The sequence below is a fragment of the Solanum verrucosum genome, unplaced genomic scaffold (genome assembly GCF_900185275.1).
Source record: "Solanum verrucosum unplaced genomic scaffold, falcon-dt-bn FXZP01000277.1, whole genome shotgun sequence".
NCBI classification, from domain to species: Eukaryota; Viridiplantae; Streptophyta; class Magnoliopsida; order Solanales; family Solanaceae; genus Solanum; species Solanum verrucosum.
The window spans coordinates 2,391,480-2,408,615 of record NW_026019945.1 but is presented as its reverse complement, the minus strand read 5'-3'; the positions used below and the strand labels follow the sequence as shown (position 1 = coordinate 2,408,615).

The window sequence follows — 17,136 nt, the reverse complement described above, 5'->3', positions numbered from 1 at the left end:
TTTAGGTTGAATCTATCCATTGAAAATTGTTGAAATTAGTATTAAAAAATTGAATATCAAATTTGGAGTTGCTTAAACCAATTTTAAAGTGAAAAACTTGTTGAGAAAATTTTTACATAATTATCCAGTTTTTTTTTTTTGGTTGTTAAATCCTGACAATCTGTCAGAATTTGTGACAAAGACAACTTCTGTTTTATCAACTTGAAATTTGAATTTGCTAAGTAATGCTAATTGCAATTTTTTGCAAGACTTTTTAAAATAAGGTCAATTTGCACGAGACACGAAAAAAATTCTATTTGTGCAGATCTCCAATTATACCATTTGATGGCTCCACCAAGAGTCATATTCCATGAAGGAAAAATCACCTCATATACATATTTAAGAGTCAATATTACAGGTTTTAAATCTATTTTTAAAAAATTCTTGTTTATAACAGTTTAATTACGGGTTATAACATATCACTAATTATTTATAAATTAATTAAATTTTATTTTATTAAATAAGTAATTTTTTGTAGTTTTATATTATTATTAAATTATTTAAATAAAAAATATCCCATAATTATCTCTTACACAATTATAGGGATTTTACATTGATTACACTTCCTTATTTAATGTTATACTCATAACCTCCCATTAGTCAATTCCATCACCCTTCTCCCACACATATCCAACTATACACGCTATTACCCCACTTTCACCTTCTTCTCTCCCATTTTTCTCACCAGCCAACTACACCAACATTCAATCTTTCGTCCAATTTTTTTTCCCAACAAAATTATGTCTAAGAAACCCATTGAAACGCCTCAAAAGAGTCCCAGATTGGGTGAAATTGTTGAAAATCTGGCGACGAATGGTTCATCTAAGTTGAAGGAGCGACAAAGAGAGAAAAAATGAAGAAAAAAAAAGGTCACCCATGCAAATCAAAAGGGAAAGAAGATGAAGGGGAAAATTATTGAAAACTCTTTTGATTCCGATTTTGATTTTGTTACTGAAATCAAAAAGAAAAAAAGAAAAAAAAATGTAAAAGTTGGAGCATCTTCAAAACCATCAACAAGAAGAACAACAAAAAGTTATTTTTTTTAAATTTTGGACAATTTTTTTGTGTTTAAGTATTTGATGATATATAATATCATATGTTTTCTTTCAGGCAGATACCGTTTACATATGAATTACTGATGACCTATTACAATTTCAAGATACTATTTTGAAAATATTAGTGTGTTCCAAACTGTACATTTATTGGATGAAATTTGTATGAAATATGATTAATATGTGTATGACTACGCTTAAATGTTTTGATTTTGAAAATTTTATGAATTGTGATATAATAATGTATACAAATGGTATGAATTGCGTTTTAACATTGATGTGATTGTCTATTAATTGTGTTTATAATATAAATTATTAAATTGGTATGAAAATGGTATGATTTGTCAAACTACTGATTTTTTCTAAAAAAAATCACATTATGCTTACTTTATATTCTAAACATGTTTTTGGATGAAACATGTATGAAATCTGATTAATACGTGTATGCCTATGAGTTTAATATTTTATTGTTGGATATTGTATGAATTGTGATATAATATTGATATACAAATGGTATAAATTGTGTGATTATATGAATTTATCAATTTTGATTAATATGTGTATGACACTAACTGAAGTTAGTGTGGGAATGAAACACTAACTGCAATTTGTTTTAAATTTATTTATAGTAGGACACGAGTTGAAAACCAAATTAATATTCATATAAACTTACATTAAATTAAATACTCAGGATACCATAATTATCTTTTATAATTATCACTAATATTTACACTATCTTATGTATTAAGCTGGAATAAATTTTATTTTTAACAGTATGCAATCTGTATGATTAATGAATGAACAATGTATAAAGAATGAATGATATATTAAACACTAAGTTTATAATGCACTTCAAATCAATTATGTTTCATATCAAAACAAAACATTAATCTAAATGACAAAATAAATAAAAATTATATATAGGCTAAACAAATAAACAGTCATTAGTTTTGCACAGGATAATTTGAACACGCTTCATGTTGTGACCAACTTGACAACATCTACTGCAAGTAACTTTGGACCTTTTGAATTTCACATCAACAACCCTCTTTCATATATAATTCATTTCATTTGAAAATCAACATAATTCTCTGTTTCATTAAAAAAAAAACAATTAGTCTATAATTATACAAATCAATTAGAAATATGTTAATTAATATTAACTTTTCATTTCAAAGACAATACAAATTTCATCCATAAAAATCATTATAATAGCAACTAAATTATACACACCCGTCATTATTTTTTCATACAAATATCATTCAGACAGTACATTACAAAACAAATTTCATACAAAACATAATATTTCACATTTAATATTCACTTAATTCACATTTCATACAACAATCATCATTCATACCAAATTTATACATTTTCATACTCATTTAATACACATTTCATACAAAACGATTATTCATTCAACTATATACATTTCTCGTCCCAAATAATTAATTACTGTCACCCAACTTTATACAGAAATAACAAAACTAATATAAACTCAACAATTTCACATTTAATACCAATTTAAAACACTTGTAATACACTTCGTCAAGAATTCCAATTTTTTTTTACATATTTCTTAACACACTTTTTATACATAATTCATTCGACTTATACTATCAAATTCATTATCAAATAAAATAAATTTTCAAATTCGTCAACATTATAATTAAATTATTATTACAGAATAATTAACACACTTTCATACAAATTTCATTTAATTTATTCTATCAAATTTATTCATAAAATCACATTAAAGTTATAATTTCACAAAACAATAACCGTATACAAAATAAACAAATAAACAAAAAAAACACTAAATTTTTTACATTTCACAACAGTAAACATAATATGATATCAACAGTTAACAAAATATGACTCCACCTTCAATTAATCGACAATTTGATCATTTTTGTTTCATTTCGCTATCATTCTAAAACAAACGTTAAACAATAATAAATACTAACCCGAAGGATCCCATCTTTCACCATGTTTGATTAAAACTGATACGTAGTTGTCCATCACAACAAAATCAAGAATTTTCAAAGATGAAAAAAACTTCAATTACTCAAATGTGTGATTTTTTTTTGTTGAAAATTGAAGAGAGAAACATTGAATTTTTTTTGTTGCAAATTGAAGAGAGAGAAACGTTGAAAAAAGAAGAAGATAAAATCTGAATTTTTATTTGATTTTAACTGATTTGAGTGAATTAAGGATACTAAATAATCTTAATTAGTTTAAATCCCTTAATTCGTGCTATTATTAATTATCTACAAAAAAATGATATGATCTGATTTTTTAATTTATCTTAACTGATTTTGAGTGAATTAAGGATAAAAAATATTGTTAATTTGTTTGAATCCCTTATTTCATGCTAATCATTAATTATCTACAATAAATTCAAATTAAATTACAGGCCACACTTTCAGTTTTTTACTTTATTATCTATAATTCCCTTTTTTTTTAAATTTCGTTTTTTTTAAAACTTTTTTCGAATTAATAAAAACATTTCTTTTATTTGTGAATTTGTTATAACCTAAAATTTTTAATGTTATAGCTTGAAAGTCTAAATCTACTGCTATAACCTGAAAATAGTACTATAATATATGTCATATATGAAATTTACACTTCCATGAACACTAGTTGAGGTTAGGTATATGATTGGAACCTGAAGTGGCCTAATAAAAGTATTCATTAAAAGGACTACACCATTATTAAGCATTTGAAAATATTCAAATAATAACAGTTTTGTTATAATATAAAATTTAGTCATCTATAGTTTTAAATGTAATTTATAAAATTATAATAGTAAAATTATCCGCGCTTCGTGCGGGAATTTAATATCATGAAAATTATAAAATAACACTTAAAACCTATCGATCATTAAAACTAAAACATTATATTATCTTACATACAAGATTACGTAGTAATAAATATTAATAATGTAAAGGAAAATGAAAATTATTACATCTTATCATTTATCTTTAATAACATAAGCATAAATTAATGATTATAAAAATACATATCAGGATCTGTAACATAAGCAATGGTGTCAGTGAGTCACTCAATAGGAGGAAAGTACACAAATATTTAATTGTGAAGAAGAAGAGGTTCATAATTTCCGTTGTTTTAAAATGAGATGAAATCCCTCTATTTATATACAACAAAGGGTAGTGTGAACAAATGTTTATTGTACCTTATCGAAATGGTTACAACTATTTGAAAAAGTTGCGACCCTTCGGAAAGGTCACAACCTTTCATAAAAGTCGCAACTCTTCATTAAAGTGACAATTTTTCATAAAAGTCGCAACTCTTCATTGAAGTCACAACTTTTCATAAATTTCATAACTTTTCATGAAGGGGGGAGGCTAGTTTTGTAAATAAATAAATTAAAAGGGAATTCTAGTTTGTAGTGGCGCCACGTAGGCGAGCCTAAAGTTCTCTTTTATATATGATATATGATATGATGATTCTTTTTGTTTAAAAAAGAATGACCTACTTTCATTTTTAGTTTGTTTAAAAAAAAATGACTCTTCTTTTTTGACAACATTTTAATTTCAGTTTTTCACGTAGCATGTTTAAGACCATAAGATTAAAAGACATTTCGATATATCTACATAACTTCAATCTAGAATTACAAGATTGAAAATCTTCTTTATTTTCTTAAATTCCGTATTAAGTCAAACAAGATTAGTCTTTTTGAAACGAATGTAAAATTTTAAAGGTGGTCAAGCTGATGCTTTGACTTTCAATTTTGAGGGGAGGTAGTACAAAGGGAAAAAATGTGCGGTCCAAAAAGTTTGGTTGGTCTCACGGAAAGGAAAAGGGGATGTATAGAAGTGTTTCTAGAAAAACAAAAATATCTAATTAAATCAAATAAACTTAGATAATTTTTTTAGATGTAAAATCATGAAGGCATTACTATGGGAAAGTTTCTTATTATTCTTGTTCTTGTGTTTGCATTCAATCCATCAAAGCTTTGGTGCTACAGATACAATAACTACAACTCATTTTCTAAAAGATGGTGATGATAATATTACTTCACCTGGTGGAATATTTGAAATGGGGTTCTTCAGTCCAGATAATTCGGAAAATCGCTATGTCGGTATGTGGTACAAGAACGTGTCTGATAGGACTGTGGTGTGGGTTGCCAATAGAGAAGCTCCTTTGAGGAGTGGATCAGGTATCTTGAAAATAATTAAGTCTCGACTTGTCCTTGTTGATGGAACTAACAATGTTGTGTGGTCAACTAATACCTCTAGATTGGTGCAGAATCCTGTCGCGCAGTTGCTAGATTCTGGAAATCTTGTTGTTAAAGAGGCTGGTGATGATAGGTCGGGGAATTTGATATGGCAGAGTTTTGATCACCCAACGGATACGCTATTAGCAGGCATGAAGCTTGGGAGGAATTTTGTAACTGGCAGAGAGGTGTACTTGTCATCATGGAAGAATGAGGAGGATCCAGCTCCGGGTGATTATACATACCACTGTGATCCTACTGGTTACCCACAGACTATTGTGAAGAAGGGCTCAGATGTTGTGTATAGCTCTGGACCGTGGAATGGTCGATATTTCAGTGGAACACAAAACTCGAGACTAGGTACTTTCTATACATATGGAGTATATTCAAGTAAGACAGAGGTGTACTTTTTGTATAAGCTCACATCTTCAGTTCTTGTGAGGTTGACAGTAAGTCATAATGGAATTCTACAGATTTGGACTTTGGGTGACAGAGAACAGGGTTGGGTACCTTTGATCTTAGTACCAGCAGATAAATGTGAGGTTTATAATTCGTGTGGCGCATATGGTAGCTGCAACAGTCAAGATTCTCCAGTATGTAGATGCTTAGATAAATTTGTGCCCAACAATAGTGATGCTTGGAAGAGGGAAGATTGGTCAGGTGGCTGTGTTCGGAAAACTAAACTAAATTGCCTTCAAAGAGATGTATTTTTGAAGTATTCGCATATTAAATTGCCAGACACACGGAATTCCTGGTCCAATGTGACTATGACACTAGAAGAATGCAAGGATATCTGCTCAAAAAATTGCTCTTGTATGGCTTACTCAAACCCTGACATACGAGGAAGTGGATGCTTATTGTGGTTTGGGGATCTGCTTGACATTCGGAAGGGAACCAACGGACTGCAAGAGATCTACATAAGAATGGCTGCTTCTGAATCAGGTTGGCTTGTTGCTACTTAAAGATTTTTGATAGATTACCTGAAGATAGTAAAGGAATTTGGGGTTGCAAGCACTTTGAATAAAGCAGACTGTATTTTTGTGCCTATGCTTGTAAACATCTAGTAGTATCAACTGTCAGCTCCTACCATATATAGCCAGGAACTAACAAATTATAGTAGAACGGAAAGCGACTCCTTTAGAGTGAAGTTGGTCTGAACTAATAAGCTGAATCTACAAGCATATGACTGGTTAGACCCTGTTCAATTTTTTAGAACTAATTGGTAAGCACTTAGTTTTCTATAGAACAAGCACTTGATATGCAGTACTCCAAAGGCTTGCAGAACCCTTAATAACTCAGAATAAGAAATCATCTCTCCAATGGATTTGAGAGAGATTGAAATCCATTATTTGTCTTAGTTTAAATGGATACTTGCAGATAATCAGGAGGAATCGGATGGAAAGAAAGGAAAAGTACTTTTCTGGATTCTGCCATTATCAGTTGGTCTGATTCTGGTATTCCTTAGTCTGCTGATCTACCATAGAAGAAGGAAGAAGGCTTTAGAGCTCAAAAACAAAGGTAAGCTGGATCCCCCTTTTTTTTCCTTGACATCTAAGCAAAATAGAGGAATAGACATTTAAATATTAGTAAAAAGATCTTCATAGTTGTCTGATATTCGCAACTTAGACAACATTCACTTCATTTTCTATATCTTAGAAGCAAAATTACATCATTTGGTTTTGGCAGGAAGGACAGGATGTGGGGGCAATTGCGCTGAAGAATTTGAAATACCACTGTTTGACTTATCTACCATAGCAAACGCTACCAATAACTTTTCAATTGACAGACAGATTGGAGAGGGAGGCTATGGACCTGTTTACAAGGTATACACACACTTAAAACCTTGTCCTTCAGAGTAAAGCTTCATCTTTAGACACAATTTAGGAGTTGTATGATCAAAGGTGTAATGACAAAAACCTTTGCTTTGTGAAACCAAAAGGAGACAGATACAATAGCTAAGGGAAGAAAGGTGGGGATATGGGGGATGTCCTTCTCAGAATGTGTCCTAGAACCACTATCTTAGCTTTTCCAAAGTGTTGTTGACAATTAGCTCAAGTTAGTCAGTCTAGAGTCTTTAGGGGGATATCCTTCTGGTGCATGGTGCATGAACTTGTACATATCTAAACATTCTCCGGATCTATTTTTACGAGTTAAATTATCTCTCTCTTCTGCATCTTAAACCTTTATAGTGAGCCGACATTTTGATCAACTTAAATATTCAAAATATTAACATGCAGATATTATGATGTTTAGGGCATACTTGAAGGAGGGGAAGTAGCTGTCAAGCGGTTATCTAGAACTTCCACACAAGGAGAAAATGAGTTCAAAAATGAAGTTGTATATATTGCCAAACTTCAGCACAGAAATCTGGTGAAGATTCTTGGCTGCTGCATTGAAGGGAAGGAAAAAATGTTGATCTATGAGTATTTGCCGAATGGGAGTCTTGATTCATTTATATTTGGTACAACTTCTCAATCCAATATTAAGCATTTGAATAATAATTGTACTCTCGTATTATTTTTCCATCGACAAAGAACTGATTTTGTTTTAGGTTTCAATAGTACCTTCCACTATACCTACTTGAGTGTTAATGATCCAACATTATTTGGCAGATGACGCACAAAGCAAGGTATTAGATTGGCCTAAGCGATTTCACATTATCAATGGTATAGCTCGGGGACTTATGTATCTGCATCAAGATTCTCAATTGAGAATAATCCACAGAGACCTGAAAGCTAACAACATCTTGTTAGACAAGGACTTGAATCCAAAGATATCAGACTTCGGGATAGCAAAAATATGTGAAGAGAATGACAATGGAGCCAAGACAAACCGAGTTGTTGGAACATAGTAAGAACCTTCAACTGGGTAGTTAGGAATTGAACCTATGACGAGTTTTGAGATATTAAGCATGTTTTCTAGCATTAGTAATTCTATATTTTGTTCACATTTTTATGCAGTGGATACCTCTCACCAGAATATGCATTGCACGGGAGATACTCAGTAAAATCAGATGTATTTAGCTTTGGTATCTTAATATTGGAAATTGTGAGTGGGAAAAGCAACAGAAGATTCTCTCATCCAGATCACAACCTTAATCTACTTGGACATGTAAGATTTGATTAGTTTTATTTTACTTATCCTTTGGTGTTATGTTATCTCCTAGTAGCAGATATCTGCAAATCTAGTCAAATGCTAATAAATCTTGTAATCTACAGGCATGGAAACTCTATAAAGAAGGTAGGTCAACAGAACTACTTGATGAATACCTAGGTGATTCTTGTTCAACAACCGAAGTGGAACGATCAATCTGTGTTGGTCTATTATGTGTCCAACAAAGTCCAGAAGACCGTCCAAGTATGTCTTCTGCAGTTATGATGTTAAGCAATGAAGGTGAATTGCCACAGGCTAAACAGCCAGGTTTTTACATAGAAAGAGATGCACCAGATGGTGAATTATATGCACAGAATACAGTGAGTGAGACCCCCATCACAATATTAGCTGCCCGATAAGAAAATATTTGTCCACTCGCTTCCACAACAAGCTTGCAGTTTTAATAACCTTTTCTTTAATTCTTTGTAGAAGTGCGGTGAAAATTTTGTGTATGGCTTTGCCTTATTGGTGTATTAACTATGTCAAACTGACTCACACATATGTAAATATGAAAGCTTTCTGATTGGCTGTTTCTTCTCAATACAAGGAATAGGTTAACCAACAAATCAAGTTCAAGAACATTAGCCTCAAACCCAAACACAAGCTCCATAGAAAAAGATAATGTTACATCAGTCCATAAAACTGTTCTTAACATGGTGATATGATCTATGGATTTTAATCTATCGCAAAACTGTTTTAGTTTTAGTACTTTACTAATGGATTTTGTCCGTCACTACAATCAGTATTTCTCTCTCCAATGTAATCCATTGTCCCAATTTATACAACATCTTTATAGTTTGAAACGTTCCCAAATGTCCATTCATTCCAATTCTATACAGTTCACAACTTTCAATAAATCAAATTCAGGTTTTAAACTTTGATGAGACATTTCCTCAATCAAACTAGTATCATTTTAGTCATTACTTGTACTTAATTTCCTTTCTACTGTCATTACTATAATAACAACAACATGATCTGGAAAGGGTTGAATGTATGCATACCTTCCCCCTACCTCGAGATAGAGAGGTTGCTTCTGATAGACGCTCTTCTCAGGGAAAAAGAAAATAACGACACTGAAGGAGCCATGGACTGTCATATTATAATCTCTAGCAAATCACAATTACTCCATGTCCAATCATTTTAAAGGGGAACGAGGGAGCAATAAGTTTCGGTACTTAACCCCTGTTCTACAATGTGCACAGATTATGGGTGTGTTTGGTATGAAGGAAAATGTTTTCCTAGAAAATGTTTTCTTGGAAAACAAGTTGGATTTTGACTTATTTTTCCATGTTTGGTTGGTGAGTAGAAAATATTTTTTTTAAAACAAAACTTAAATTTTTTTTTTGGGAGGTGGGGGGGGCTGGTAGGGGGTGGGGTGGGGTCGAGGGTAGGGGTGAAAAAATGAAATTTTGAAGTCGAAAATATTTTTTAAAAACAAACTTAAAATTTTTTTTGGGGAGTGCGGGGGCTGGTAGGGGGTGGGTGGGGGAATGGGTAGGGGGGTCGAGAGTAAGGGTAAAAATATGAAATAATATTTTTTAAAAACAAACTTAAATTTTTTTCTTTTTGAAGGGGATGGGGGCTGATAGGGGCTGGGGGGGGGGGGGCGAGGGTAGGGGTGGGGGGTAAAAAATAAAAGATTGAAATTATAAATATCTTTTAAAAACAACTTTTAATATATTTTTGGGAGGGGTGGTGGTAGGGGGTGGGAGTAGGGTGAGGGTGGGGTAAAAATATTGAATTTAAAAACAAACTTTTAAATTTTTTTTTTAGGGGTTGGTTTGAGTGTAGGGACAAAATAAATTGATTTTTTCAACAATTTTTTTTTTTAATTGGAAGTTGGAAGAGAGTTTGGAAAATGTTTTCCTTAAGTTTTGAAGGAAAGTCATTTTCCTTAAATTTGAGGAAAATGAGTTGATTTGGAAAACATTTTCCAAAACATTTAACCCAACAAACATGAGAAAATTGGAAAACATTTTCCGGAAAATGTTTTCCTTCATACCAAACACACCCTATATATAACGTTAATTGTAGCAATAGCATTTCGTAATTGATAAAAGAAAAATATTCGTACCACGAGTTAGCCGCCGGTAGCGTTGGCCGATTCGGAGCACTGAATTTTGATTGGATTCGCCTGATTATGAGCTAAAAAAGCTTCGTCTGCGCCGAGCACTGAAAAAGGAAATGGAGGTACAACTTCAATTATACAACTTTACACCAATTTATGAATCAAAGATGAACTTCCTCATAGATACAGATGAATGCATATCGGCAGTAGAATTAGATGAAAATGATAGGGGATTTGACAAAGGGTTGATGATCGGGCAAAACGAAAGAGAGGGAAATGAGGAGTTTAGTTGGATTTTCCCTCCACTGATGCGTAATTCATGCGAACAGGTGTCTGGTGGTGCCGTTCATTTTTGTCCTTATATTTTCAATGTTTTAGGCTACCTAACTAAACATCAATTAATATAGATATTGTCATCAAATAATCTAAGTCAATCATGATCATTATTTCTTGAAGAATATGCAACTGAATTAATAAAAATGAACGGGGTGAGTATTACTCTCAACACATTTAATCTTGTTGACTAAAATGTGTGATTTTGATTTATTTACGTAGGAAATTTGGATATTTAAACTTTTTTAAAGGCATATCATCCTCTTAACACAACACATGAATAATTAAATGATAGAAAAATTAATAATTTCAATTTTTTGTGCTATTCTCAAGCTAAGGGATCATAGTGCACATTTCAAGTAATTGAAAGTTAAATATGTGCCGTCAAATACCACAAGAATTAGAATTAAAATTTATCAATAATTAGATCAAAATTGTTAGTAGCCTTTTATAGTTATACATAGGGAGAGAGGAGGAAAGAAATGAAATATGTAAGGCCGATCGAGTTATATTCAATTATTAATGTTATAGAATTTTACGGTGCCTCTAAAGAAAAATATAGTCCTTTATATTAATGCCCATTTAACCACGAATACTTTTCACTTTTTTCTGAAATTTTATTCGGAAAACTTGCTAGGACATAAAATTATTACAATTTCTAACAAGATATTAAAATATTATCTAATTCTTTCATGCTCAAAAAGTCAAGAACTATTGACCACCTATAATATTTCTTAATTCCACAACAGCCCCCGTTTAGTCTTGGTTATTATCCAGTCAGATTTTATAGCAATCTATGAAGACCCCATTATCTTTGAACTGCAGCAACATTTTCCTCATGTTTGATACTGCTCAGAGCAGATATGCATTTTACTAAATTAATCGTAAAATATATACTCTAAAGTCCACCAAAAGCAGCCATTAACTTTTTTTATAAGCAGCCATGACTTGAAGCAGCCTCAACTCTCATTAAAAAGCTAAGACTTTTCATAGTCATAGACCTTTCACTCCTTTCAAATAATACTCTTTCATATGTTAGAAAGCTCAAGTGATGGCTATTTTAACACTCGTTTGTTCAGTTTCTTCTTGTAAGATTCACTGTCTTAAAACAAGTTAAAAGTGTCATTACTATGCTGACATAGAAAAAAATTGGATCTCAAAGCATGAAGGCATTACTAAGGGAAAGTTTTTACTTATCTTTGCTCCTGTGTTTGTGTTTCATCAACCGAAGCTTTGGCGCTACAGATACAATAACTACAACTCATTTTCTGAAAGATGGTGATGATAATGTTGCTTCAACTGGTGGAATATTCGAAATGGGGTTCTTCAGTCCAGGTAATTCGAAAAATCGCTATGTGGGTATGTGGTATAAGAACACATCTGTTAGGACAGTGGTGTGGGTTGCCAACAGAGAAGCTCCTTTGACTGGTGGATTAGGTATCTTGAAAATAATCAAGCCAGGAATTCTTGTCCTTGTCAATGGCACTAGCCATGTTGTGTGGTCAACTAATACCACTAGATCTGTGCAGAATCCTGTAGCGCAGTTGCTAGATTCTGGAAATCTTATTGTCAAAGAAGCTGGTGATGATAGCCCGGGGAATTTGATATGGCAGAGCTTTGATCACCCAACGGATACGCTATTAGCAGGCATGAAGCTTGGTAGGAACTTTGCAACTGGCAGAGAGGTGTACTTGTCATCATGGAAGAATGATGAGGATCCAGCTCCCGGTGATTCTACATACAACTGTGATCCTTCTGGTTACCCGCAGAATATCCTGAAGAAGGGCTCGGATGTAGTATACCGTTCTGGACCATGGAATGGTCGCTCTTTCAGTGGGAACCAAAACTCAAGAGAAGGTCCTTCCTATACATTTGGAGTATATTCAAGTAAGACAGAGGTGTATTTTGGATATAACCTCACAACTTCAATTCTCGTGAGGTTGACATTAAGTCACAATGGAGTCCTACAGGTTTGGACTTGGGGTGATGGAGACCAAGGTTGGATCCCTTTCCTCTTAATACCCGCTAATAACTGTGATATGTATAAGTTGTGTGGCGCATATGGCAGCTGCAACAGTCAAGATTCTCCAGAATGTGGATGCTTAGACAAATTTGTGCCCAACAATAGTGATGCTTGGAAGAGGAAAGACTGGTCAGGTGGCTGTGTTCGGAGAACTGAACTAAATTGCCTCCAAGAAGATGTATTTTTGAAGTATTCGCATATCAAATTGCCAGACACACGGAATTCCTGGTCCAATGTGGCTATGACACTAGAAGAATGCAAGAATACCTGCTCTAAAAATTGTTCTTGTATGGCTTACTCCAATTCTGACATACTCAACGGAGGAAGTGGATGCTTATTGTGGTTCAAGGATCTGCTTGACATTCGGCAGGGGCCCAACGGAGGGCAAGATATCTACATTAGAATGGCTTCTTCTGAATCAGGTTGGCTTGTTGCAACTTAATTTATTTATTTTTTTGATAGATTGCCTGAAGATAGTAAAGGAATTTAAGGTTGCAGGCACTTTAATAAAGCAGACTGTAGTTTTGTGCCTATGCTTACTATGATACTATCTACTGCCAACTCCTACCATATATAGCCCATAACTACCAAATAATAGCAGTACAGAAAGCAACTATTTTTGAGTGAAGTTGGTATGAATTTATAAGCCAAATCTGCAAGCATGATGACTATAGAACAAACATTTGATATGACTTGCATTACACAAGGAATTGAAGAACCTTGACAACTCAACCTCAACAAACTAAAAAGGATGTGCAGTACTCCAAAGGCTTGCAGAACCTTTTAAAACTCAAAATAAAAATCATCTTCGATGGATAGGATAATTGCAATTTATTATTTATGTTTGTTGAATTGATACTTGCAGATAGTCTGGAGCAATCAGATGGAAAGAAAAGGAAAGTACTTTTCTGGATTCTACCATTATCAGTTTGTTTGATTCTGGTATTCCTTACTCTGGTGGTCTACCATAGAAGAAGGAAGAAGGCTTTAGAGCTCAAAAACAAAGGTAAGCTGGATACCCCTTAATTTTTTCTTGACATCTAAAGTCTAAGCAAAATAGAGGAAAAGACATTTAAATTATACTGAAAAGAACTTTCACTTCATTCGCTTTCTCTTATAGGCAAAATTATGTCATTTGGTTTTGGCAGGAAGGTCAGGATACAGTGGCAATTACAAGATGAATTACAACCGTGGCAATTGCACTGAAGAATTTGAAATACCACTGTTCGACTTATCTACCATAGCAAAGGCTACCAATAACTTTTCAATTGACAGACAGATTGGAGAGGGGGGCTTTGGACCTGTTTACAAGGTATATACACTTAAGACCTGGGTCTTCAGAGTAAACCTTCTTCTTTAAATACAATATAGGAGTTGTATGATCAAAGGTATAAGCCTTTGCTTTGTGAAACCAAAAGGAGACCTATACAATAGCTAAGGGAAGAAAGGTTGGGATATGGAGGATGTCCTCAGAATGTATCCAAGAACCACTAGTTTAGCTTTTCAATAAGTGTTGTCCCAAGTTAGTCAATATAGAGCTTTTAGCATTTTCAAGAAAGTGCTGCAAGAGTAACCCATCACCCTTTGGGTGGAACTGCAGATTAAAGTGTTGAGGATATAGTTTGTTTAAGAAGAGAGTCATTTGTTCTTTGTAGCCATTTATTTGTTCATCTTTCCATGGTGACAAGTGGCAACTTGTTCCCGCATCAAAAGGGCGAATATTTCTTATAGACTTTAGTTTTAGTTTTAAAGAAGATTATCATAGGGCTAAACTAAAATATAATGAACTTATAATAGAGATTTGGCACATTTGACCTAAATTTGTTAATGGAGATTTTGATCAACTTAGGTATTGAAAATATTAACATGCAGAGATTGTGATGTTTAGGGCATACTTGAAGGACAGGAAATAGCCGTCAAGCGGTTGTCTAAAACTTCTACACAAGGAGAAAAAGAGTTCAAAAATGAAGTTTTATATATTGCTAAACTTCAGCAAAGGAATCTGGTGAAGATTATTGGCTGTTGCATTGAAGGGGAAGAAAAAATGTTGATTTATGAGTACTTGCCAAATGGGAGTCTTGATTCATTTATATTTGGTACAACTTCTCAGTCCAATATTATGCATTTGAATAATAATTGCATTTCAGTGAATTGATGCCTATAGGCATACACTGATTTTCTTCCAACTTCAAAATCCCCATAAAGCAGGAAAAAAAATGTAAGGAGAGAACTAAGACCCCAGTTGTATAAGAGCCTAATAATTACATACTTGGTAGTTCAAACTTCTCGTATTATGTTTCCATCAGCAAGGAACTGATTTTGTTTTAGGTTTTAATACTACCTTCCACTAAACCTATTTAGTGTGTTAATGACCCAACATTATTTGGCAGATGACATACAAAGCAAGGTATTAGACTGGCCTAAACGATTTCACATTATCAATGGCATAGCTCGGGGACTTATGTATCTGCATCAAGATTCTCAATTGAGGATAATCCACAGAGATCTGAAAGCTAACAATATCTTGTTAGACAAGGACATGAATCCAAAGATATCAGACTTTGGCATTGCAAAAATATGTGATGGGAATGACATTGGGGACAAGACAAACCAAGTTGTTGGAACACAGTAAGAACCTTATACTTGATAGCTAGAAATTTGAACCTAAGAAGAGTTTTGAGATATTAGGTACGTTTTCCAGCATTGGTAATTCTATTTTTTGTTTACATTTCTATGCAGTGGGTACCTCTCACCGGAATATGCATTGCACGGGAGATACTCAGTAAAATCAGATGTATTTAGCTTTGGTATCTTAATATTGGAAATTGTGAGTGGGAAAAGCAACAGAAGATTCTCTCATCCAGACCACAACCTTAATCTACTTGGACTTGTAAGATTTCATTAGTTTAATTTTACTTATCCTGTGGTGTTATGTTATCTCCTAGTAACAGATATCTGCAAATCTAGTCAGCTTTATTAAATCGTGTAATCTACAGGCATGGAAACTCTATAAAGAAGGCAGGTCGACAGAACTACTTGATGAATACCTAGGGAATTCTTGTTCAACACCTGAAGTGGAACGATCAATCTGTGTTGGTCTATTATGTGTCCAACAATGTCCAGAAGATCGTCCAAGTATGTCTTCTGTGGTTATGATGTTAAACAATAAAGCTGTATTGCCACAGGCTAAACGGCCAGGTTTTTACATTGAAACAGATGCACCGGATGGTGAACTCTCGTCTAGCCATACTGAGACCCCCATCACAATATTGGTTGCTCAATAAGAAAATATTGTTTCACCTGTTTTCAACAAGCTTGCAGTTGGAAAAAATCTTTTCTTTTATTCTTTGTAGAAATGTAGTAGAAAAATATTTGGTGTATCAGCTATTTCGAACATATGTAAATTTGAAAGCTTGTTGATTGGCTGTTACTTCTCAATCTCATTCAATGTTTGTTTCCTCGTCATATTAATAGTTAATACTAAGGCATCACTTTGTTTGATAGAATAATTTGCTTTCGTTTTTTGTTAACTTCCAATATAAGTTGAGTCATGATATTTACCTCAAGCAAAATTTGATGCTGCAATCAGTTTATGGAAAAACACTGTCGGAGTAGCAAGAGAGTAATCACATTAATTGAATTCAAGAACAACAATCTCAAATCCAAACACAAGATTCATGAAATATAATGAAGCCTCGCCAGTCCCTAAAACTGTTCTTAACTACAACAATATTATCTACAGATTTCAATCTATCCCCAAATTGTCTTACTTTTAGTACTTCTCCACACATTTTGTCAGTCACTACAATCCATTTTTTCACCTTCTAGAGTACTCCATCGATCCCAGTTTATCTGGCATAGTTTGAAATGTTCGTTCATTCAAATTTTATACCAATCAAAAGATTAAAATAAATCAAATTCGCTAAAACTATTTTGATTTTAAACTCTGATCAGAAATTTTCTTAATCAAACAAGTATCACTTTTATCATTATTTAAATTTCCTTCTACTATCACTAATATCATACACATAAATCAAAATTGGAAGGAAGGAGAAACAAATCACAGTTAACACCTGTATTAACGTTAATTTAAGAAATTATGGACCAATAGCAATAGCATTTCGCCATTGATGGAAGAAAAATAATCGTACCTCGAAGTTCCCGCCGTCGACGACGCCGATTTGCGATTCAGATGAACATCGAATTTCGATTGGACTCTCCGAGTACA

At 33.1% G+C, this 17,136-nt stretch overlaps 2 protein-coding genes across 2 annotated transcripts in view; both read left to right on the top strand.

The window, feature by feature from the left end:
* Nucleotides 1-14,402, top strand: part of LOC125808907 (universal stress protein PHOS34-like) — an 89,368-nt gene extending 74,966 nt beyond the window's left edge. The window contains exon 3 of the transcript XR_007441750.1: nucleotides 14,388-14,402. The gene's annotated coding sequence lies outside the window, so the exon portion shown is untranslated. The remainder of the gene's footprint in view (nucleotides 1-14,387) is intronic.
* Nucleotides 5,435-16,192, top strand: LOC125807768 (uncharacterized). Its single transcript, XM_049487510.1, has 15 exons — nucleotides 5,435-6,273; nucleotides 6,709-6,849; nucleotides 7,018-7,154; nucleotides 7,585-7,792; nucleotides 7,944-8,181; nucleotides 8,292-8,442; nucleotides 8,550-8,834; nucleotides 10,639-10,864; nucleotides 12,131-13,330; nucleotides 13,774-13,914; nucleotides 14,117-14,220; nucleotides 14,797-15,004; nucleotides 15,299-15,536; nucleotides 15,648-15,798; nucleotides 15,905-16,192. The coding sequence occupies exons 1-15, from the start codon at nucleotides 5,484-5,486 to the stop codon at nucleotides 16,190-16,192; spliced, it is 4,506 nt and encodes a 1,501-aa protein (XP_049343467.1). The 5' UTR covers nucleotides 5,435-5,483.
* The last annotated feature ends 944 nt before the right edge of the window (nucleotides 16,193-17,136 follow it).